We start from the raw sequence: 23,030 nt of genomic DNA on the forward strand, positions 1-23,030 counted from the left end.
AAAAACCACACCGAGGGGATGCTTTATGGCAATGCTAATAAAGTCCGTTCCTCCATAGACTTTCATTAGTCAGAGTGTCTGGGAGGGTGTTTAAGACTGAGCCATTCTATTGTTTCCCACAGGCAGTGTGATAAGAAGTCGGTGTATTGGGGCTCAGATAACGGCGAGAACAAATGGTTAATATGCAGATGCCTGAAACATTCTGTAAAAATTAGAACTGTGTTAAAATTGGGGAATATTTTTGAAAATATCCCTGTTAGTCAGCTGCTGGGGTGTAAATGTACATCGCCTCGTTACTGCGATGAAACGAGTTCCTTGGATCTGCAACCCCAAGCAGACCATATATATATATATATATACTTTACAGTGAATGCACCTCCTGTTAATCCCACCGATTGCCCCAGACAGTAAGAACTGGGTTGGACCTGCGGGTTCTGGCGATGTTCCTTTGCCTCGTCTTGCGCTGGGTACGGTAAAGGGTTGGGACGTCCAGAGGACTCTCGTTTCAGGGATTTGTGATTGTGTTCTTCCCACGGACTGGCTGGCATGTTCCTGGAACACATGTTAGAGGCGTCCTGACGTCACGGAGCTGGTACGATAGAACGTCCGCTGTCGGCGTCCCAAAATAAGTGATTCTAACTCAAATCAAAGTGTAGATGACACCATAGCCCTTCAATTGATTTGCCTTTTAAAATCCTACCGGTCCTGGGTTAGTTTTGACCTGTGGCAGCCAGCCAGCCAGCCCCTGGGTTTGCCGTCAATGCATTAAATTCTGCTTCTTCTCATATCTGGATTGCTTATCTATTTTTTTTTTTTTTTTTTTTTTATAGATTCTGCTTGTCTGGCATGTGGCCCCCATACCTCCTATGTTTTAGTCTGTTTTTTACATTAATAATGATGATAATAATGGCACTAACTGGTCTTGTATGTTGCTGCATGTTCTAAAAATCTGATCGTTATTGTGATATATATATATATATATATTATATATTATTGCTCTGGGAAGCACATAATTAGTTTTGATTGGAAATGGACCTCTGTCCTCGTTCAAGGTCATACGAGACCTAGTTGAGTCCAAATCATAATCACCGTAATGTCTTCAGGAAAACCAGAAGATAGGTTTGACCAAGGTAACAGATCATTGTGGGGTCTCGGAGACATCTCAGTCACGAGGGGGGGTTATCTTTTGTACGCCGTTTCTGAAAGTAAGGTGAAGTGTGTCTAAAGGCAAAAAAGTAAAGCTGCCCCTCTGAGCCCTTCAGCCTGAAAGCGGGGCTTCCCACCTACCATGGGATTTACCCCCCCACACCCGTCCTTTTATACCATAGGTAAATATTTTGTGAGCCAAACATTGGACTGAAAAATGAGAATTTATTTTCTGGATGTTCCTTAAGATCAGTAGGTTCTGTAGAATGCGAGCGACACTAAAACCAAAAGAAAAAATTTAAATCATTTTGTAGGGTAAAGAATTTTTGTAAACCTACCCAGCTCTCGCATCACATGGAGCAAAATACAGAAGACTAGTTTCTGTCCAGCGACCCACAATTGTTTGCTTAAAATGCTATTTTTTTTTTCCTCTCCTCCCTGGCCAGGTTATTGATCCCATAGCGCCGAGATACACCGCCTTACTCAGGAGCCAAGTTGTGCCGGTGAACATCCCCGACGCGCAAGAAGGAATGACGGAAGTAGCCAAGCACCCGAAGGTCACTGTGCTTTTACATTGGTTCCTTGTATCACGTGAAGATTGTAATATAATATTATAATATAGAATATTATTCACGATAAAATATGGGCAAATAGTGACATCCAAATAACACAAAATGAGTCCGACTAGGGTCATAAATATACTTTTTGAGGCTCTCCGATTGCCTTGAGCATGGTTGCTCCTAGTATACCTTATTGGTTGCAAATACCAAGCTTCTGCCTGAAACTCTAGTGCTAGGTTTTAATTAAATGTAATTAGGAATGATCTGGTTCCCTGCTTTGCTCGGGACAAGGGTTGGAAGCTTTACATCCCAGCTACGCAGCTTTGATACGGTAGTGTTCTCCTCCCGCAATGATGTTGTCTTCTGCATCAGGAGAACAGATGTCTATCACACGATGGTGGCTTCTAGGTTGGTACCCAGATGGTCTTCCAGTTAAATACGTTGTTCTCTTTAACGTTTTAATACAGAACGCGGAAGTTGGTTTGAAGCAAGTGTGGTACGGCCCGAGGGTTCTCATAGAAGGAGCCGACGCGGAGACCTTGTCTGAGGGCGAGATGGTCACCTTCATCAACTGGGGCAACATCAACATCACTAAAATCAACCGGTAAGAAACCAGTCTGCAAAGCAGCCGTCCCCGCTGTCTGTATTATGTCCTTTAAGTATCATGACGATAAATAAAATGACTCCAACGGATGAGCCTTTACTGGGTGCTTGAACGTTAAGAGGCCCGTGTGCCGTCTACTTAATAATGCAGGAGGGTCCAGACCGCAACATTTGCATTTAATTCCATAGTTAGACCTTTGTTGGAATGAATATATATATATATATATATATATCTCGATATGTTATGTAACTTTGGAGTTTATTTACGTTTTCTCAGATGTAACTGGGGTCCCTTTAAAGCTCCAGTCTGTAAGGTCTCAAACGTTCCTCACAACGTGTGGGTTGATGGTTGGAGACCCTGATCATGTTTCCTTCCACCTCTACAGGGATTCCAGCGGGAAGATACAATCCCTGGACGCAAAGCTAAACCTAGAAAACAAGGATTACAAGAAAACCACAAAAATAACGTGGCTCGCGGAAACTCTCCAGGCTCCGTTCATCCCGACTACCTGCGTAAACTATGACCACCTCATCACCAAACCCGTTCTGGGCAAGGAAGAGGACTTCAAGCAGTATGTAAACAGGAACAGCAAGGTAACTCCACCGAGGCCAGAGGGCTTTCTGCAAGGAGACAAGAGAAGTATTGATTAGTATTTATTTTCAATTACTAAGCAATATTTATTTTAATCAGCAAGAAGAACTGATGTTGGGTGATCCCTGCTTAAAGACCCTGAAAAAGGGAGACATTGTTCAGCTCCAGAGACGAGGCTTCTACATTTGCGATGAGCCGTATGAACCCATCAGGTGGGCTTGATTTTTTATTTTATTTTTTATTTTTATAGGAATGCTTTATTTTTTTTATTCCGCTATTGTATATGTGTAGTCTGTAGCGGAAGTCTTGTAATGTTGTGTTGTGCGCTTGCGTTATATTGAATCGTCACCCTGACCCCGTTGGGTTCTTCACCAGTCCGCACAGCTGCAAGGAGGCGCCATGTGTGTTGATTTACATCCCCGACGGACACACCAAGGAAATGCCGACGTCCGGCTCCAAAGAAAAAACCAAGGAAACGAAAGAAAAGGCAAAGACCGCGACAGTCAAAAACGAGGTGAGTGTGTCCTATATTCCAACATGTGGGATGGCCATACGTTTTTCGGGGGCATGGGCAGATTTTAATGCCCTCTAAACTTTAATTATTACTTTTTCAATGCATATTAAAGTTCTTAAAGTCCTTTTAACAGGCATTCTTTGTTGCTGAGGGTGCCGAGGGACGTTAGACAACCCCTTTATGTACCGGATCGATATATTTGCATATAAGGCTTCATGGTTTGGAGTCGCACGTTGGGAGCATCCTCTCTTTTCATTCTTAGATTTTCTTGCCCAGCTATTAAAGCGTAAAAGTGTCAGATCCTGTCCTTAATACAGTAAAGGTCACTTTCTTCCATTATGCTGTTATTGATGGTATATGTTAGTCTAAGCTGCTTTTCTCTATTCTTATATATATTTCTTTCTATTCGAACAGCCGAAATCCAACGGGAAAGCCGCTAAAGCTGTGAATGACGCAGCTCCTCCAGCAGCAGTGGATCCTCTGGGGCTGTACAACAAGGTCTCCGCACAGGGGGAGCTGGTACGGGACCTAAAAGCCAAGAAAGCCGACAAGTCGGAGGTCGATGTGGCTGTGAAGCTTCTGCTGTCCCTGAAGGCCGAGTACAAACAAGCAACGGGTCAGGAGTACAAACCAGGCAACGCGCCAGCCCAAAGTCCCTCTCCCAAACCCGCAGCCAGCGACAACAGCAGGGCCGTGTACGACAGAGTGTCCGAGCAAGGGGATCTAGTCCGAAAGCTGAAGACGGAGAAAGCACCAAAGGTACGTTTTATATATTCTTCTGCCGCTAATAGCAATAGACGTTCCAGACTTTAGAGATTCAGAGGCTTAGATTTTATGTCAAGATGTTTTACTTTACTAAGTGTGTGGTAGATGAGTGGAACAGCCTCCTAGCAGAAGCGGTAGAGGGTAATACCGTGAGGGAATTTAAACATGCATGGGATAGACATACGGCTCCTGAATCTAAGACGAGACCAACGACTGATTAAGGTTTGAGTCTTTACAGCAGGAGAAAAGAGTGACTAGACGGGCCGAATGGATCTTATCTGGTGGCAAATTCTATGTTTGATGTGACCTCATGGGCGTAGGAACCGGGGGGGGGGCAGATCCCCCCCCAGTAACTCATGCGGGGCAGACAGAGACCGTGAAGAAATCCCCCAGGGCTGTAGGAACCCCCCAATAGAAACTCCGCAGGAGGAGAGAGAGGGGTGCCGAGCGGCCGTTTTCAGCAACCGCTCGGCGTGCTTCTGTCTCCTCTACTCCCTGCTGCCGCCTGCCTCAACGCTGCCCTGACTGCAGTGACGGGAGCGTGAGGCGTCTCGGTGCCGGAGCTTCACGCTGAGTGCTGGCATATGACGTCATATGCCGGCGCTCAGCAGTTAAGCTGCGCGTATCGCGGCAGAGCAGCGAGACGGAGGCCTCGCGCTCCCACCACAGGACTGCAGGGTAAGTGAATTACAAAGGGAGTGGGTAGCTAGTGCGAAGGGGGGTGGGTAGCTAGTGAGAAGGGAGGGTAGGGAGGGGGTAGATAGTGTGTGAGAGGGCTTGGATAGTGTAAGAAGGGGGAGAGGGGGTAGATAGTGTGAGAGATGGGGAGAAAGTGGGGATCTGATGGGGGGAAAATGCTGTCTCCCCCCAGATTTTTAGGGGTTTCTAGGCCCATGTGTGACCTCCACACAAGAAGGCGCCATCAAGAACATGGCTACCAAAAAAGCACTTATCTCTTTAATTCTAATCCAACATTCTACATATACAGCACAAATACAAGTAGGAATAGAACCTGCAAATTGGATTAGATTAGATTTTTTTTTTCCCGAGAGCTGCGTTTGCTACTTGGCCCCCATGTGTGTTTTCAGAATAAGAAGAAGAAAAAAAAATGTTTGTGATATTAATATTATGGGGGAAAATATACTTTTAATAACACAGTAAGTGGTATTTTAGTTTTCTTATTAGAGGCAGGGGCGTTGGGTTTTTTCACCAATGTTATCCTTACATCTGTATTCTATGGTATGGCTAATCTAGGAGCCTGAGCCATACAGAAAAACCGGCGTCATGGCGACTGTACCTCTTTTCGTCAGTCTGTTTCCATCTGAATTTCTGATTCCCTTCCTTTTATTATTCCTTCCTTTTTACAATTATTTTATTTATATTTCTCTGCTGCCGTCTTTGAACATTAGGATCAGGTTGATGCTGCCGTGAAAACGCTTCTGGCTGTGAAAGCAGAATACAAACAAGTTACTGGCAAAGAATACAAACCCGGGGAGCCTCCGGTAACCCTGAACGTTAGCCCAGCACCTCCTTCCAATCCCACGGCCCCCGGTGCCACCGATGGCATGGCTTTATATAACAAGGTTTCAGAGCAGGGAGAAGTCGTCCGGCAGCTGAAATCCAAGAAAGCCCCGAAGGTACGGAATATATATATATAAAGTTCTGTTCACTGTAGAAAAAAAATAGCGTTATTTCACCACAAGGTACAAGACCCTAATATCTTGGAGGATTCTGTCTTTGAACATCGACCCTCCAGATTGTAAACTTGCGAGCTGGGCTTTCTCCACCTAATGTATCGGTTTGTCTTAGTCTGTCAATTCTCGTCTTGTCAGACCCCTTAAATATTGTAATGGTCTGTGTTTATCTGCCACATCTCCTTCCTTCGCTTTTTCTTTTTTTCTTATCTCCTTTTTTCTTTTCTCCTTTTCTTCTCATCTTTTTCTTCGCTTTAGGAAGAGGTAGAGGCTGCGGTGGGGACACTCTTAAGCCTTAAAGCGCAGTACAAGCAAAGCACCGGCCAGGACTATAAGCCCGGGTGCCAACCTCAGCCTCCTTGTAAAGCCCCTAATGCCTTGTCTACCTCTAGTCAAGAAAACCTTCATTCAAATGCCGGTCTGAATCTGTATGAGCGAGTCTCCGTGCAGGGGGAGCTTGTCCGCAAGCTAAAGTCTGAGAAAGCCCCCAAGGTAAAAGGCTTGGGTAGATTGATTGAGTCTCGGGTAGATGGGGGGACCTTCCACTTGGTCTTGGTCTTCATGTAAGAGCTGGGCTCGCTTCTTAAGCTTAATCCCTCTTAATAGAAGTAGAAGTGATGAATATAATTGTTGTAAACCCGCATGCCTCTATTTAGGATTATTTAATTAGCTGAGTTTACCTTCTAATTGATGCATGGTAAGGAAGGACAGGGTTCCGTTGTGTTTGTCTGTTAAAGGATAAAGTGGATGAAGCCGTGAAGCTGCTGTTGTCCCTGAAAGCTCAGTACAAGGAAGCCACCGGAGCGGAGTACAAGCCGGGTCAGCCGCCGGCGACGGATAAACCCCAGGACTCTCAGGCAAACGGCTCGGGCTCTACCGAAGCAGAAGAGCTGTATAACCGGGTGTCTAAACAAGGCGATGAAGTCCGGAAACTGAAGGCGGAAAAAGCTGCCAAGGTGGGTTATGGTAAAACTGGTGCGAAAGCAAGACGTCTACGCCTTTAACGGGCACAGAGGTTAAAATATCGACGTGGAGCGTTTGGGTTTATTCGGTAACGGGAGATGCTTTAGGAAGGTTGACTGAGTAAGAAAGGCCAACCCCGGGCGAGCTTCTCCTGCGGGATGAGCTTGGCTGTTTAGGTATAATCTCAGCGAGATTTCTTCAGAGCCTCGTTGAGTTATGCATTGTACAGGGCCAGCTAAGCTCTCTATGCTGGGGAAACTTGTTAGTTTTGGCTCTTTATAAAGAATACTGACCTGAGAGCCTCAACTCTTTTTACATTTATTACTGTTAAGAAGCTGCTCATGGACTCATGGTGGTAGTGGTCTTCTTTGAAAGTGTAATTAATATATATATAACCCCCCCCCCGTTTAATAAATGCTATTTCCTTGTCGGAGGTTAGTAGATAAAATCTTTTCTGTGCCGCTGCAGCCTGCAAAGCATTATTGTAGGAACGTATAGTTCCTTCTGTATTGCAAAACTAACCATGCGCGCTAGGAGCTCATTGCGCGTCGATCAGTATGAGCGCCTAAAATCAGCACTTAGAACCTCTTATTTACACCTTCGTCATAGCACGGCATTAAATGTATCGTTCAAGGAAAAGAATTTGCATCCAACTGGTACATTGTGGTTTAAGATCATAGATTAACAGATATGGGGAAGGCTGACCTTGATGGACGCGTGTCTTTCTTCAGCCTGTGTAATAAGGAAAGAGGTTAATGAAAGATTTAGCACAGAAGTCCTAATCAGGGCTCTCGTAACACGGCTAATATTTCTCGTTTTCTCTGAAATCCTAGGATAAGGTGGATGCCGCAGTCAAGGCGCTTCTGGAGTTAAAGACCCAGTACAAGGCTCTTACTGGAAGCGAGTACAAGCCGGTGTCTGCCGCTGGCCCGGAGGACAAAAAACAGAAGGAGAAGGAGAACAAGTCTGAGAAACAGAGCAAACAGCCCAAGCCGAGCGAAGGACAGAAGAAGAAGGACTCCAACAAAGAGCAAGGGAACGGTTCTTCTGCCGGGGGTGCGGGTGAAGGCCAAGGCCCAAAGAAACAAACTAGGCGAGTCTGAATTAACACTCCAATCTTTGTTGCCTTTTTGTACTTTTTGAACTTAAAAAAGTGTGAGGCTACATTGTATCCCCCATAAATAAAATGGAGCGCAGTGTAATTACAGAATACGTTTGCTTTCCTTAGACTCGGTCTGGAAGCCAAAAAGGAAGAAAACCTTGCAGACTGGTACTCCCAGGTAAGACGTTTAAGCTGCTTTTGAGGACCCTCTTGCCTTAATACCTCTGCTTGGGAAACCTACCGCCTTTCACAAATATGTTGAAGCCGCCGCGGACGGTCAGGAGCACCGGAAGAGTAGCTATCGGATCCGATTTTGGTTTAGCCGGGCCCTCTTTCCCTAATGTATCGGTACATAGATAAAAATAATAATAATGGATCTGTTTTGGTGTACGCTTAATAGCTAAATATTTCAATATATTTGAATCATTAGACAAACTGACACACGAGGTTAATTTAAGGCGAGGAAAACACAGTAATTACTGCCCTGAAGACTTTTCCCCCCCCTCACTATAAGAGTTGCTTTAACATGTTGCAGGTAAATGAGCGATAGTTTAAAAGGGGATTTTATTGCAATAATTTAAAAAAAAATCCTTCAGCTTTCTGATTCTGATTGGCTGTTGTGATGGCTCAATCAACCAATGGAAAGCAAAGAACCGCTGGTGGCTTTAATTTTTTTTTATAGAAAACCTTTAATAGACTGTGAATTTAGCTAATGGAATATTCCAGTTAATTGGACCATTCCATCGCAGCAAACTTTCTGCCGTAATCACTTCTTATGTGAAACCCCCCTAATTCCCGGACTGATTGATTATAACGTGTGGTCATGTGACAAAAAGAGAGGACACTGATAGGTTAAAAGAAGCGGATGGCAAATAAACAGAAAATGCTTTGTTTCTCTTTTGATGCGGTTTAAATCTTTTCAGAAAAGGATAAAATGACAGGTTTAGTTTTATTCCTTAACACAAAGGAGCACTTAATTCTTTGCCTTTTGTTGGACGGAATTTTTAAGAGTATTAGAATTTCGGTGTTGAGTAACCGGTACATACGCCATTGGTGCTCATCCAAGCGATATATTCCCCAGGTGATCACAAAGTCCGAGATGATTGAATATTATGATGTCAGCGGCTGTTACGTCCTGCGTCCCTGGGCCTTCGCCATCTGGGAGTCCATCAAAGAATTCTTCGACCGCAGGATAAAGAAGCTGGGGGTGGAAAACTGCTATTTCCCGATGTTCGTGTCTCAGGCTGCGCTGGAGAAAGAAAAGACCCACATTGCTGATTTTGCTCCAGAGGTAAAAAAAAAAAAATGAAATAAATCACAATCTAGGAACATGATCAAATAAAAAACAATATATTATCAAGTTATGGGCATTATTATAACGTTAGCTTAGATATAGTTTCCTAGCGGCAGCCGCGTTCATAGATATTAAATCATTAAAATCTATTAATTGTTAAAATATATATATATTTTTAACACATGCGTGATATGTGCAGAGCCGGGTCTCGTTGGGACAGCACGTTCTCTAATGATGTCTCTGTTCTGGAAGGGGCTGTGAGGTGCTGTCCTGCAGAGCCCAGGGAACGCGGCAGGGATGTTTTTATTAAGAATAAAAGGAGCAGTCATGATGAAGAATGACCTGACTGCTCCTGTAACCGGCTGGAAATGCACTTTACTGTTAAAAGCTCCTATTCTGTGTATGAGAGACGGGTGGATCTGCGGCCAGCGTCCGTACCTCGTGGCAGGCGGTGTGTGCTGGCTCTGGTTTGTAATTGCTGATTTTGCTCCGATTGTGTCTTTCTGTAGGTTGCGTGGGTCACGCGATCAGGGAAGACCGAGCTGGCAGAGCCAATCGCCGTGCGCCCCACGAGCGAGACAGGTACTTGCGATAATCGCTCTGCATACGCAGCGTAACGATAGATGAGCAGGTTAACGGGGCTATTATGGCTCTTATTTATAATAACAGATCCCCTTCTGATCTGATGGATTTTATTCTTTCTTGCAGTGATGTATCCGGCTTACGCCAAGTGGGTGCAGTCACACAGAGACCTTCCCATAAAGCTCAACCAGTGGTGTAACGTTGTGGTAGGTGCCGCGGACACGTTATCTCTTCTTTACGGGACGTAACGTATATATATATTGGGGAAGCTGGTCGGTCGGTGGTTCCCAGCCAAGGTTTTGTGACTACGAAGTCCAGGGGCCGTTGGTGTTCCCTGTGCACTTGGGTGACGTCTCTGGCCAAGGGTCGCTTTTTGCATTTTAAAGAAGCCGAGCAGGTTTAAGAGATTTCCTGCTTTATAGCCGTTCTGTGAGGGAGTAGAAGCCTTTTTTTGTATTAAATACCTTTGTGTGACCAGTCTGTGGTCCACGAGTCAGAAGGGGCATCGATGTCATTTAAGGGAAAGTTAAAAAAAAAAAAAGTGTTTTACTCTTTCAGTCGAACCTCCAGCGCTGTATACAGTAGTATAACCCCCCCAGCGCTGTATACAGTAATATAACCACCCCCCGACGCCGTATACAGTAATATAACCCCCCGGTGTCGTATACAGTAATATAACCCCCTCCCCCCGGCGCTGTATACAGTAATATACCCCCCCCGGTGCCGTATACAGTAATATAACCCCCTCCCCCCGGCGCTGTATACAGTAATATACCCCCCCCGGTGCCGTATACAGTAATATATCCTCCATTACTTTGAAGGACCGCATTGCCTGAACATGTGGCCGGTGTGTATGATACGCAGGCTCTTCTATATGAACTTTTATTTGCTAATCTTGCTCTGCTTTAGTACGGTTGTTACGTTGTCACTGTACGCGTTGTTCCTGTAAATCACGTCTTGTCTTTTCTCCGGATTTCAGCGGTGGGAGTTCAAGCACCCTCAGCCGTTCCTCCGTACGCGGGAATTCCTTTGGCAAGAAGGACACACGGCGTTCGCTACGTACGAGGAAGCAGCAGAGGAGGTAAATTCTGTAGATTGCTTTATACTCTTTTGGGGTTCAACGTGACAATAGCAGCTCCATTTCTTAAGATACCCGTGGGAAAATATACATCCGGTCGTCTTTATTGATCTGACCAAACCCCCCCCCACCCCGTGAATTTTTTTGAACATTAAGACTTTGGGGGGGGGGGGATTTACAGACCAAGTGTATTCTTAACATTGGTCTCTTATTTCTTAATTATATTGAGAATAATTCCTAATTACACAGATCTCTTCCTATTATTACGGGGGGAGATTCTGATAGCCTTTATTATTAGGGGGCCATCTTTATTGAATATATCATTCCCATGCGCCCGTTCTTTGAGTGGTTGTTTGTATCCTTAGGGGGCCGGACAGCATATTAATCATTCCTTATTATCTGACCCATGATCTAATTTAATATAAAGATCCCTTTTCCATCCTATGAAGAATTTAGTGTTTTATTGATGGCACCTGATGTTGGGGTGGGGGAACTACCGCAATTCGGCTCATTTATTCACCAAAACTCCTTGATACTTTGTTGACCCGTCTCCCTCCGTCTCTATTTTGTCATTGAATGTAAAGGGATACTTAAATATATCCTTGTTTCTGGAAACAACACATTTTTGGCATTCAGATGCTTTTTTGTTCCTGTTTATAAACCCCGTACCAGAATAATGTAGAAGTGGTGATCTTAGTATGTTTAGAGGAGAAGCGGTTGACGCACAGAATGCTCCTGTATTTCAGAACACAAATTCCAGGTCCCTCCTGTAGATGGCGCCGGTGCGCTCTCGCCTTTCCCATTGCTTTCTCATAGCCCAGCCAAGTGACCTTAATTCACCTTCACTTTTAGCACATAAGCGGTTTTGCTTGAACTCTACCAAACAAGAACTGCATTTGTTTCAAGCCCGCTGCCTGTGACGTTTAATATTTCTTTTAATTGTTAAATATTTTTAAATTTAAAAAAAAAAGAAAAAATCCTGATTTATTTTTTTTTAAATTTATTTAAAAAAAAAAAAGCCTTGCCTGAAAGCGTTTTGAACACAAATACAGATCGCATACGTTTTTCTTCCGTACATCTGAAAAGCGGTTTCTAAGCTTTAACCCTTATATTGGGGGCAGCATTTAGTTGGCTAGTAACTGTGGAGTCCAAATCCCATGGCTCACAGCCAGCAGAGAGCCTTAATCTTCCTAAAATTACTTAACAGCTTTTTTTTTTTTTGTCGAACAGTGGAATAAGCGGGCATAATGGAAAATCTTCTAATTAACTCCGAGAAGACTCCGGGATCTATCGTAGGAACGCTGCACCCGAGAGGCAGACATATTGCTTGCCTGTCTCCCGGCGTGCCAAGCTTTCAGAATATTGTGCAGACGGCCTTGATCATCCTGCTGATGATAGCAATGCAGATTATGTAGTAATCAAGCCTCAATAAAGCCGGCTGTCGAGGCAGCCACTGAACTAGCGGTCATGCGTAGCTGTCAGGACTCAAGGACTAAGCATTCAAAGAACGATTTAACGAAACCGAGCATCTCAAAGTGTTCTTTCATTAATCAAACCTGTCTTATTAGAGTCAAATGCTGGCCTGTTTCTGGTTCCTCGGTTTGAAATGTTGGATTGAATGTGATGCCTCCTTGTGGGCTTCTAACATCTTCGATATTGTTTTGTGGACTCGTTACATCTTACTCTGCCATATTGTTTTGGGGACTTCTTACATCTGTCGTTCCTTCTTACATCTTACTCTGATATCTTCTGAGCTTCTTGCATCTTCTGCGATATCTTCTTGCGATGTATATTGTACCTGTGTCTGATGGTGCCGTGTTGCCACCTGATGTAGATGAACGGTTTTTTTTCACCTGGATGGAGAGAAATAATTCTGAATTTGGGTTTGAATTTGTTGCTGAGTATTTCCTTCTGAAGTCTAAGCCCGCGATCGTCTCCTTCCGTCCTCTCCAGGTCCTGCAGATACTGGATTTCTATGCCGGTGTTTATGAGGAGCTCTTGGCTATCCCCGTAGTGAAAGGAAGGAAAACCGAGAAGGAGAAATTTGCGGGAGGCGATTACACCACAACCGTGGAAGCTTTTATATCCGCCAGCGGACGGGCCATTCAGGTGGGTGTAAAATGAACGGTTTGCTTTGGGTTTTAAGTGGCCACCAAAGTTCTTACTGTGAGCTGTATGAAGCCAAGGCTAGCAGAGCTGTCCTCGTGGCACCCGACCCTTCCTCGTACCAGTTCAGATCTGCTCCCTGGTAGAACTTGGCCATGAGTAGGCTCTATTGAGTTTATATAATATCCTGTTGCCTTTTGAATGCATCTATTTAAACATCTTTTCTAGGGTGCGACGTCGCATCATCTCGGGCAGAACTTTTCCAAAATGTTTGAAATCGTCTTTGAAGACCCCAAGACCCCAGGGGAAAAACAGTATGCCTACCAGAACTCCTGGGGGCTTACCACTCGGACAATCGGCGTGATGACCATGGTCCACGGAGACAATATGGGTCTGGTGTTGCCTCCTCGTGTAGCCTGTGTACAGGTACGTAGTTCTTTAAGAGGTAGGATTTCTCAGGTTTAAATTCCACGGAGAGCTTGAATCAGGGTGATGATGGCCTCGATTTTTACCGCTGGCAACATTGAGCATTAATAGGTTAACTGAAAATGGAAATGTTGGAATACTGAGGGTTCTGTAAGGCGTTAGTCGGTGTGGGATCTGACATGTTCCGGTCATTGCGCTAAATGTTTTGAATAAAGATGTTAGAATAGAGTCGTCGATGGGACATGCAACGTTCTCTGAAGAACAAGGAACGTTCTAATTTGTGCCTCTTTGCTCTAGGTCATTGTTATAGCTTGCGGAATTACAAACTCTCTCTCGGAGGAAGACAGAGATGCCCTCCTAAAGAAGTGCAACCAGTATCTGAAGCGCCTCTTGAACGCAGACATCCGAGCCCGCGCCGACCTGCGCGACAACTATTCTCCGGGATGGAAGTTCAACCACTGGGAGCTCAAGGTCATTGTCCCAGCAGTATTTTCTCTTCCGTGCCGTCTGCCTCTCTGTGTCCTGGTTAAGGGTACATTGAAAAATATAGGGGGTTATAGCAATTTGCTGATAGGATATTTTTTCTGTCTTTTTTATTATTGCTCTTTATCGCAGTTTCCTCATCCGGTCATAATTGGCTGTAAATGGTATATTATAAAACAAAATTTATTGAAAAAACAGCATCTCGCTGTACTTTATGTGTGACTAATTAATGGGTTTTAAGCTCATATTGGTTAAACATTGGTACTGGGAGAGATAACGTATCACAGCGACTACTTTTACTAAAAATAAATATCTGTACAGTATGTCGTGCCGCTTAACGTATATTCTGCCTTGTGTAAGGGGATTATTTTAGCGGAAATTGAGAACGTTTTAAAGGAAAATATAATTGCTAAGTATAATTGGCTATTCTCTAAGTCCGCGTGCACGTCGGCCTTGAAGGAACGTTTAGAAATAGAAAACGCTACCTTTCCCACCTGAAGAGGCAGGTTATAGAACGCAAGCCTTGATGCCCTGGAGCCAAAACTCTCTCTTCGAGTTAGAACAACGGATCTCTAGTCCCTCGTCCACCAAAGATTAATACAAGCCGATAAGCTCTGTACATTAAGCGAACCCTTATAAATTTACAGGATTAAGTTGCTGACTGTTGATGGGTTCGGACAGCCAAAAGATGAGGGAGAAGGCAGCGAAGTTCAGATAATGCCAGTATTGCCGCATTCTGCCTCATTCATTTGCTTACACAATATATAATAATTCCTTACTTTGAGAACAAATATCTCAAACAAAAAACACAGATATTGATGAAAAAATTATAAATCCGGTGGGTTTCATTTAGTTAAAAGCTCTGCCGGCAAAAGTGCCTCCTTCTGTGTAAGGATCAGGAAGAGGGAGAAGAGTGGTTCCATACAGACTGTATGGGAATTAGGGTGTGAGCGACTGAATGAAACGGTTCATTCCCCTTTAAGTAAATGTACTGTGTTTTTATAACTTCATTGACTGGTAGAAGTTCTCTTCTAGTGAATGATCTCTTTAGGTTCCATGAACTCTTCTCCTTAAATCACCATCTACTTATGTTGTAAAGGCAAGTCATAAAGCCGTACTCGGGTAACTTTAAATTAACATTTAGCCTTTATAACGCAGTTGTTATGCTATAGGAAGTCTTCTGTTGCCAATAAAACTGTAAAGAGCTGAATAACACGTCTCACGTGACACGGTATTCGATAACCCTGACTAAATATTTATCGAGATCGGAGCACCTTCCGTAGCCCTGGTTCTTTTAATGAAGAATAGAGTTTAATGGAAAATTTTTATTTAAAGGAGCCCGAAAGGATACTTGAAAAGCACGGTTTTCCCTTTAAGGAGCCCCCAGAAAAAACCTTTTTTGCATTTTTTTTTCTTTTAATCACCGTATGACATTTTCCAAGGCTATTTTTAAGCAGACCTTTCTTTTTATAAAAGAAGTTTAAGTCGGCGAAACGCGTTGGGTTTCTACACGTAAAAAAAGTGAGATTTGTACATATGTAATTTTATATGTGTGTTCAAAATTGTGAAACTTATTTTAGATTTTTCTGTACATTTAAATAGGCTTCTGCAGTATTTCTATTCATAGCCCTAATTCCTCCCCAGGCTAGAAATGTATGCTATAGCATCGTTCACAAGTGGAAATGCCAGCCCCCTTTTTGTTTTTAATCATTTTAATTAATGCCAGCCCCCTTTTTGTTTTAATCATAAAATCTAGAAGCTTTTCTTTAGTTTTAACGCTGCTAAATCATTTATGGATTTAAATATATTTGATTATTATTATTTGATGAATCGTCAGAATACTCAGAATGAAGAAGCGCGAGAAATTAAGACTACTATGAGGGGGGGGGGTGTAAAAAAAAAAAAAAGTGAAAAGGTTATCTAACTTTGAAGAAGATAAAAAGGCATCAAAAGCAGTGAAATACCCCAAGTTCTATATTTGATAAAGAATATTTTTTCTTATATTGAATTAGGGTAGAAACCACAACAGATCCCAGGCAGTGGAATTTATCATTGGGAAATTTTGTGGGATTATTGGGTTCTATTTAATTGCTTAGTGTTATAAAATTGGAAAAAATTTAGGGTTTTTTTTTTGATCCAGATAAGGAATGTAACTGTACAGAGTGAAGTAAGTGTGTGCATGTATATAAAATGATTTTGTCCATTAAAATAAGATGAGAAATCCAGCGCAGACAGGGTTAATATTTTAAATGACTATTGTAGCTGGAAACGGCTGATTTTTAATGGAATCTCTTCATAGGCATGCAGAGGCCCTTTATCACTCCCATCACTCCTGTGTTCCAATGTCCCTTTATCACTCCCATCACACCTGTGTTCCTATGGCCCTTTATCACTCCCATCACTCCTGTGTTCCAATGGCCCTTTATCACTCCCATCACTCCTGTGACCCAATGGCTCTTTATCACTCCCATCACTCCTGTGTTCCAATGTCCCTTTATCACTCCCATCACACCTGTGTTCCAATGGCCCTTTATCACTCCCATCACTCCTGTGTTCCAATGGCCCTTTATCACTCCCATCACTCCTGTGACCCGGTGGCTCTTTATCACTCCCATCACTCCTGTGACCCGGTGGCTCTTTATCACTGCCATAATGTTTTTAATTCTCATTTCGGTAATGGTAAAACATAATCCGTGCTCTATCAATGCCAGTGTGTTATAAAAATAAGTCTATGAATACTATAGTACTAACTCGCATTATCCTTTGCAGGGAGTTCCAATCAGGCTTGAAGTTGGCCCAAGAGATATGAAGAACCAGCAGTTTGTAGCCGTCCGACGTGATACGGGGGAAAAAATAACTATCCCAGAGGATCAGGCTGAAAACAGGCTGAGGAGCATCTTAGAGGAGATCCAGGGAAATCTATACAACAGGTGAGTTTTCTGATTATCTTCAGTCATATCTGAGGAGGTGTGAAGGCTTCAGCCAGATAGTGGGGAGACCTGTGATCGTTTAGGGCAGAGAGAGATAACCAATTGGAGGAAAGCTGCAAAAATGGCTTAAATCGTAAAATGAAGAGGTGAAGATTGGAGGAAGGAGCTCCAAGGAGCCAGAAAAAAGAAACCAAGCACTTAGAAGTTACTGTCTGTCTACTTTTTGTCATATGACATTTAAGAAATAAACCATTGCGTTGTTCGTGATCTGATGTAGGTCAGCCTCTCATTCTCTTATCGTATCCGTTTCAGAGCACTCCATGATCTTACGAGCCACATGGTTGTAGCGGACACAATGGAGGAATTCCAGAAGCAGCTGGACTCTGGAAAAGTAAGTTCTTCTAATGGGCTGGAATAAAATACCGTATATTCCGGCGTATAAGACGACTTTTTAACCCCCAAAAATCTTCTTAAAAGTGGGGGGTCGTCTTATACGCCGGGTACTTACCAAGCCGGAGGTTCACACGAAGCCACCAATCTCTCTAATCACTTCGCGCCGGCTATTGATGCCGAGCACAGGGATGCCGTCATGTCCCGGCGCCCGGCATCAATAGCCGGCGCGTAGTGATTAGAGAGCAGAAAGAAGACAGAAGATAAGGTAAGAGATGGGGAGAAAGGGACAAAGGGGGGAGAAATATATATATACACACACACACACTGGTGTGTGTATATATATATGTATATATATGTATATATGTGTGTGTGTGTGTATATATATATATATATATATATATATATATATATACATACATGTGTGTGTGTGTGTGTGTGTGTATATATATATATATATATATATATATATATACATATACATATACATATACATGTGTGTAAAGGCAGGAGTGTGTGGTGAGGGCAGTGTATAAATATATATAGATATATATATTATATATGTGTGTGTGTGTGTGTAAGGGCAGTGCATGTATGTATATGTCAGCAAATCACCGGTAAGGTACATCGCTTGCCGTGATTGGCTGGTTGTTGTACGCTGGGTAGAGGGGTAGTCTTATACGGCGAGTATAGTCCAAACTCTATATTTGGACTGTAAAAGTTGGGGGTCGTCTTATACGCCCAGTCGTCTTATACGCCGGAATATACGGTATACACAGCTCCATTTAACCCTGTCTTACACCGTAGTCTTACACAGTGTGTTCTAGCAAGCGTAAGGCAATTGAAAACTTGGCATCAACCAATAACACATGAGCAAATGAGAACGGACAAGTGTCCCCCGCCATGACCTAGCAGCTGTCCCCCCATGACCTAGCAGCTGTCCCCCCATGACCTAGCAGCTGTCCCCCCATGATCTAGCAGCTGTCCCCCCATGATCTAGCAGCTGCCCCCGCCATGGTCCGTACTTAAAATTAAAAAAAATCCCTTTTGAAACTCAAATTTTAAACTTTGGAGCAGTCACTATGGAAACCAGTAGAATGCCCTTGCAGATTGTGGCACGTCTATCCCTTTGCACTAGAATTCTTCTTTTGGCTCTTCCCAAGGGGGTCACCCACCTGTGGTTGTTTACTTTCTGTCGCACTGTAGTTCCCATGATCCTTTGCTTCACATCGGAGGTTGCCAACCTATAGACGTTCAGCTGTGCCTCCTAAGATCTTTGGTCATCCAATGTGGGCAAAGCCCAAAGATATTTAAGGGCGGGAAAACGTCTCCCTCTTATCGCTTGCATGTTTTATCATCGTTAGATGACGAGGTGATAAGAGGTGAATCCGTTTTGGACGGCTACATGCATTATAATTGAGGTGTCACTGGGTTTATCGAAGTCAAGTGCCAAAAGGTTACTGATTTCTGGCGATGGTGCTTTAAGGTTGGGTTATCAGCAGTAATTTAGCGGCCAATTGTATTTGGACAGTTTATTGCATTTCTGTGCAATTTCTGGAATAGGGCCAGTTGGCCTGTAAACGCGTGAACCAACAAAAAAAAAGTAATGCGTAATTAGAAAATTGTTACCTACAAGTTAATTGCCCAGGGTGAGCAGAGAGTATTTTCATGAAAAGTAGTTGCCCTGGGTCGTGTTTTTACATGTCTGCACTAAGCGGCTGAACCCCAGAATCCCATTTTCTCATGCGTTATGGTGTCATGAGAGCGACGGGCAGAACGCGGTTAATCATTGAACTAAATAAGCTGTCGTCTCATGCAAGGATACGGAGCGCTCAAAAATAAGAAAACATATGTTTTAATGTGACTGTGCAATAAGGAACACAGACGGTTTCTGGAGGATATATATTAAATCACGCAGCGAGTCATAAACTTGAGCATAACAATGGCGAGGCCGAAAAACAGAAAGATTGTGATGCCGCAAGGACCCCGACCGCTAACATAGTGTAGAACTTTATACCCCGCCGGCTGTAAAATATTTAATCTGCACTGTAGCGTTATTGTTCTTCATTCTGCTGGATAAGACCAGAGACTTTGCTAGCGGGTAAAGTGGGTATTCACTAACCATTTCTGCTGGTCTGCTTGCAAAAGCTCCCAGGACCCCCTCGCTGCCTTAGACCCTGGAGAGTTCAGCGTTCTCAAAGTGCTTATTAAAAATTCTCAATTTATGGCAATCTCTTAAGATAAGTCATCCATTCGAGCTGGGGAATTGAACAGCTCTGGTGGAAGGCTTGTTCCGTGTATCTACCCCCTTCTCAGTAAAGTAAAACTTTACATCTTAACCTCTGACACGCTAGTTGGGGGGGCATCCATCTGAGTCATGCAACACCCAATGGGGGGTGGGGTCATCCATCCGAGTTGAGCAACACCCAATGGGGGGTGGGGTCATCCATCCGAGTTGAGCAACACCCAATTGGGGGTGGGGTCATCAATCCGAGTCGAGCAACACCCAATGGGGGGGTAGGGTCATCCATCCGAGTCGAGCAACACCCAATGGGGGGTAGGGTCATCCATCAGAGTCGAGCAGCACCCAATGGGGGGGGTAGGGTCATCCATCCGAGTCGAGCAACACCCAATGGGGGGGTAGGGTCATCCATCCGAGTCGAGCAACACCCAATGGGGGGGTAGAGTCATCCATCCGAGTCGGCAACACCCAATGGGGGGGGTAGAGTCATCCATCCGAGTTGAGCAACACCTAATGGGGGGGTAGAGTCATCCATCCGAGTTGAGCAACACCCAATGGGGGGGTTAGGGTCATCCATCCGAGTCGAGCAGCACCCAATGGGGGGGGTAGAGTCATCCATCCGAGTTGAGCAACACCCAATGGGGGGGTAGAGTTATCCATCTGAGTCGAGCAACACCCATTGGGGGGGGGGAGTAGGGTCATCCATCCGAGTCGAGCAACACCCAATGGGGGGGTAGAGTCATCCATCTGAGTCGAGCAACACCCAATGGGGCTAGCAATGTGAAGCTGTCTCATAAGCCTTCAAAGATTATTTAAAATGTTATATATTTTGTTTAAAATATTATATTTTTATTACTGAATAGAATTAAAGAAGTTATAAAAGATGGGGGGGGGCAGAGAGTTTGGTCCCAAAGTCATTTTCTGTTCGGCCTCACACTGATTTAGGTATCTCGATGAAGAAAATTTTTCTTAGGTTTTGAAATGATTTTCTGAACGCTTCCACTGTTTTGTCGTGGCGGTAAATGCCGTTTCTGAAGCCGCGCTGTGTAAAATATTCCACCTTCTATAATCTCCCTTATGTGCTGAAAAAGCATTTCCTAAAATGGCTTTGGATGAAAAATATTTACTAAGATAGAGTGCAATAAAATGTCAGTGCTGGGTTGGCATCGGCAATCCACGGGGGCCAAACGCTGTCAAGGCCGATCTGTCTGAGATAAAGATCTGTTCGTGACCCGAAGCCTTGACATGGAAGCCGTCCTGTTTACCGCTCCGTGCGACAGCACTTCAGACTTTATGATACGTAATTAGCAGCGTCCGGAATGTATAGATATCGCGGCATTAAATCCGCTCGTCTTCCTGCGTAACACTTTCACCGCTGGATTGTTTTTTTTTGGGGGGGGGGACCGACATCGCCTTTTATGTTCTGAGCTGCTTCTTCTGTACGTTGGTTTACAGAACAAGCGTTTATCACATGTGACCGGGAAAGAATGATAGAGCCGTTTAGATTAAACTGTTTGCGTATCCCTAACCCATTATCCGTGATGATAAGAAAGTGAGAACAATAAGAATTCCCCCGGATTGGATTAATCTCGTAATATGTTGTAATTGGCACAAAAGCCAAAATTAGTTACAATCTCTACTGTGTTAAGCGGATGAATGAATAAATGAATGAACAAAAAAATGAGAAGTGGTGCATATTATGTGTAAATGTTTGTCACAGAGTCTGCAACAGAAAAATCTAAGAAGGAGGGCTACACATAGTTGAATGCTTTGCTCCATTTGTGTTTTACTGGGAGGGTGGTAGATAAGTGCAGCAACCTTCCAGCTGAAGTGGTAGAGGGTAATACAGCGAGGGGATTTAAACATGCATGGGATAGACATATGGCTCCTGAATCTAAGACGAGACTGATTGAGATCTGAGTCTTTACAGCAGGAAATAACAGGCAAACTAGACAGTTCAAATGGGGCTTATCCGCCATTAAATTCTTGGGTTCTATGTTCTTGCAGGATGCCATAAATCACCGTCATTGTTTGGTTTGAATGGATTTAATGTAAATATATTAAAAGCAGACCACGCGGAATCCCTCCTGTTACGGCCAAACCGAGCCAGAGTCAGTGACTAAGATATTGTGTATAAAATCACTGGATGCCTCCGGTAGATGCACCAGAAGCGGCCAGAACACTGACTGTGACCATGAGGTTCTGTAGAAGAACCATCTTTGTCTCATTCATTAACGCCGCTCTCTCTCTCCAGAGTTCTTGGCCGGCACGGGTCTCGATTTACTGTTATTACACTGTTGAGAATTTCCTCCATCGTCTGTTTTTTATGATTTATTACTTTTTATAAAAAATTTTCAGATTGTGCAGATTCCGTTCTGCGGGGAGATCGACTGCGAAGACTGGATAAAGAAGACCACGGCCAGGTAAGTCTCTGCTCCTGCCGATGCCTTTTATTTTTTACATTTCTATTCGTTTTTTTTTCTCTTGCCATATTTTGCTAAATACTTATTTGGACGGCCAACTGTGCATTGTTTTTTTTTTTTTGTTTTGCCTGGGGTTTCATAGACATTTTTTTTTTGGTTTTGTTTTACTCGCAACATTGTCTTTTAGTTAGGCATTTATTTGCTTCCTTCAAACCGATAAGATGTCTCCGTCCAGCAGAACCCATTTTTTTTCGTTGAAAATATTTTAAACGTATTTATTGATTTATATAGCGCTATCAGTTTTTTTTTTTTTTTTTATTTTTTTTTTTACTATGGGCTGTCTGTTGCCTATTATTCAGTTAGGAGAATACAAAATAAGCGTGTGTGTGTGGATTATTCACATATTTCTTGGTTTTCAAGCCTGTCTGGTGTAATAATGGTGCGTCAATCATATGGACGGGTACCGGCAGGGTTTTTAATGAAAGCCCCTGCCGGTGGGTGAGAACGCCCGTTTGCCTGTGCAGAGCAGCAGAAACTTTACGGGAGACTGAAGGTAACAAGCGTCACTATTCCTTTGAGTAACTTTGTACCCATTTTCTAACAGGGACCAAGACCTCGAGCCCGGGGCGCCTTCTATGGGAGCCAAAAGCCTCTGCATCCCGTTCAAACCTCTGAAGGAGCTGGCAGCCGGCGCCAAGTGCGTCTGCCAGAAAAATCCCGCCAAGTACTACACGCTGTTCGGGCGCAGTTACTAATTGAGGAGAAGAACCGTACCCTTCCGCCGAGCTTTGTTTTTTGTTTTAGTTTTTTTTATTAGGAACTAAACCTCAAAAACAAAATATAGGACCCATGTGTTGTGTAGCTAATGCTTTGCATCACTACACTTATTTTCTGAAAAGATCCCTAATAAAAGAAATATTAATTAATTCTGTTGGATACTTATTTCTTACAAAGGGAATGAACCCTCAGCGCTTTTTAATTTTAATGGAAATTATATTTGCTTTCATAAATTTGTACAACTTTTTTTTTTTTGAGTATTTTAATTAACTATTTTTTCAGTGCTTTGGGGGGCCTCATTTGTTTTCTTGCAATATTGTATTCTAGGTGGGAAAATATCTAAAATATTTAAAACGGCAT

At 43.4% G+C, this 23,030-nt stretch overlaps 1 protein-coding gene across 1 annotated transcript in view; it reads left to right on the forward strand.

Moving 5' to 3' along the window:
- Positions 1-22,819, forward strand: part of EPRS1 (glutamyl-prolyl-tRNA synthetase 1) — a 34,683-nt gene extending 11,864 nt beyond the window's left edge. Inside the window, exons 13-34 of the mRNA XM_053459662.1 lie at positions 1,593-1,703; positions 2,174-2,310; positions 2,696-2,903; positions 3,001-3,113; positions 3,277-3,415; positions 3,830-4,174; positions 5,590-5,817; positions 6,133-6,366; positions 6,612-6,830; positions 7,671-7,930; positions 8,066-8,117; positions 9,021-9,230; positions 9,743-9,815; positions 9,942-10,021; positions 10,795-10,896; positions 12,847-13,002; positions 13,228-13,425; positions 13,723-13,896; positions 16,678-16,838; positions 17,151-17,229; positions 21,829-21,893; positions 22,498-22,819. Of these exons, the coding sequence (XP_053315637.1) occupies positions 1,593-1,703; positions 2,174-2,310; positions 2,696-2,903; positions 3,001-3,113; positions 3,277-3,415; positions 3,830-4,174; positions 5,590-5,817; positions 6,133-6,366; positions 6,612-6,830; positions 7,671-7,930; positions 8,066-8,117; positions 9,021-9,230; positions 9,743-9,815; positions 9,942-10,021; positions 10,795-10,896; positions 12,847-13,002; positions 13,228-13,425; positions 13,723-13,896; positions 16,678-16,838; positions 17,151-17,229; positions 21,829-21,893; positions 22,498-22,648 (3,495 nt within the window). The 3' untranslated portion in view covers positions 22,649-22,819. The remainder of the gene's footprint in view (positions 1-1,592; positions 1,704-2,173; positions 2,311-2,695; positions 2,904-3,000; positions 3,114-3,276; positions 3,416-3,829; positions 4,175-5,589; positions 5,818-6,132; positions 6,367-6,611; positions 6,831-7,670; positions 7,931-8,065; positions 8,118-9,020; positions 9,231-9,742; positions 9,816-9,941; positions 10,022-10,794; positions 10,897-12,846; positions 13,003-13,227; positions 13,426-13,722; positions 13,897-16,677; positions 16,839-17,150; positions 17,230-21,828; positions 21,894-22,497) is intronic.
- Positions 22,820-23,030: the final 211 nt, after the last annotated feature.

This window comes from Spea bombifrons, chromosome 3, assembly GCF_027358695.1.
Source record: "Spea bombifrons isolate aSpeBom1 chromosome 3, aSpeBom1.2.pri, whole genome shotgun sequence".
NCBI classification, from domain to species: domain Eukaryota; kingdom Metazoa; phylum Chordata; class Amphibia; order Anura; family Pelobatidae; genus Spea; species Spea bombifrons.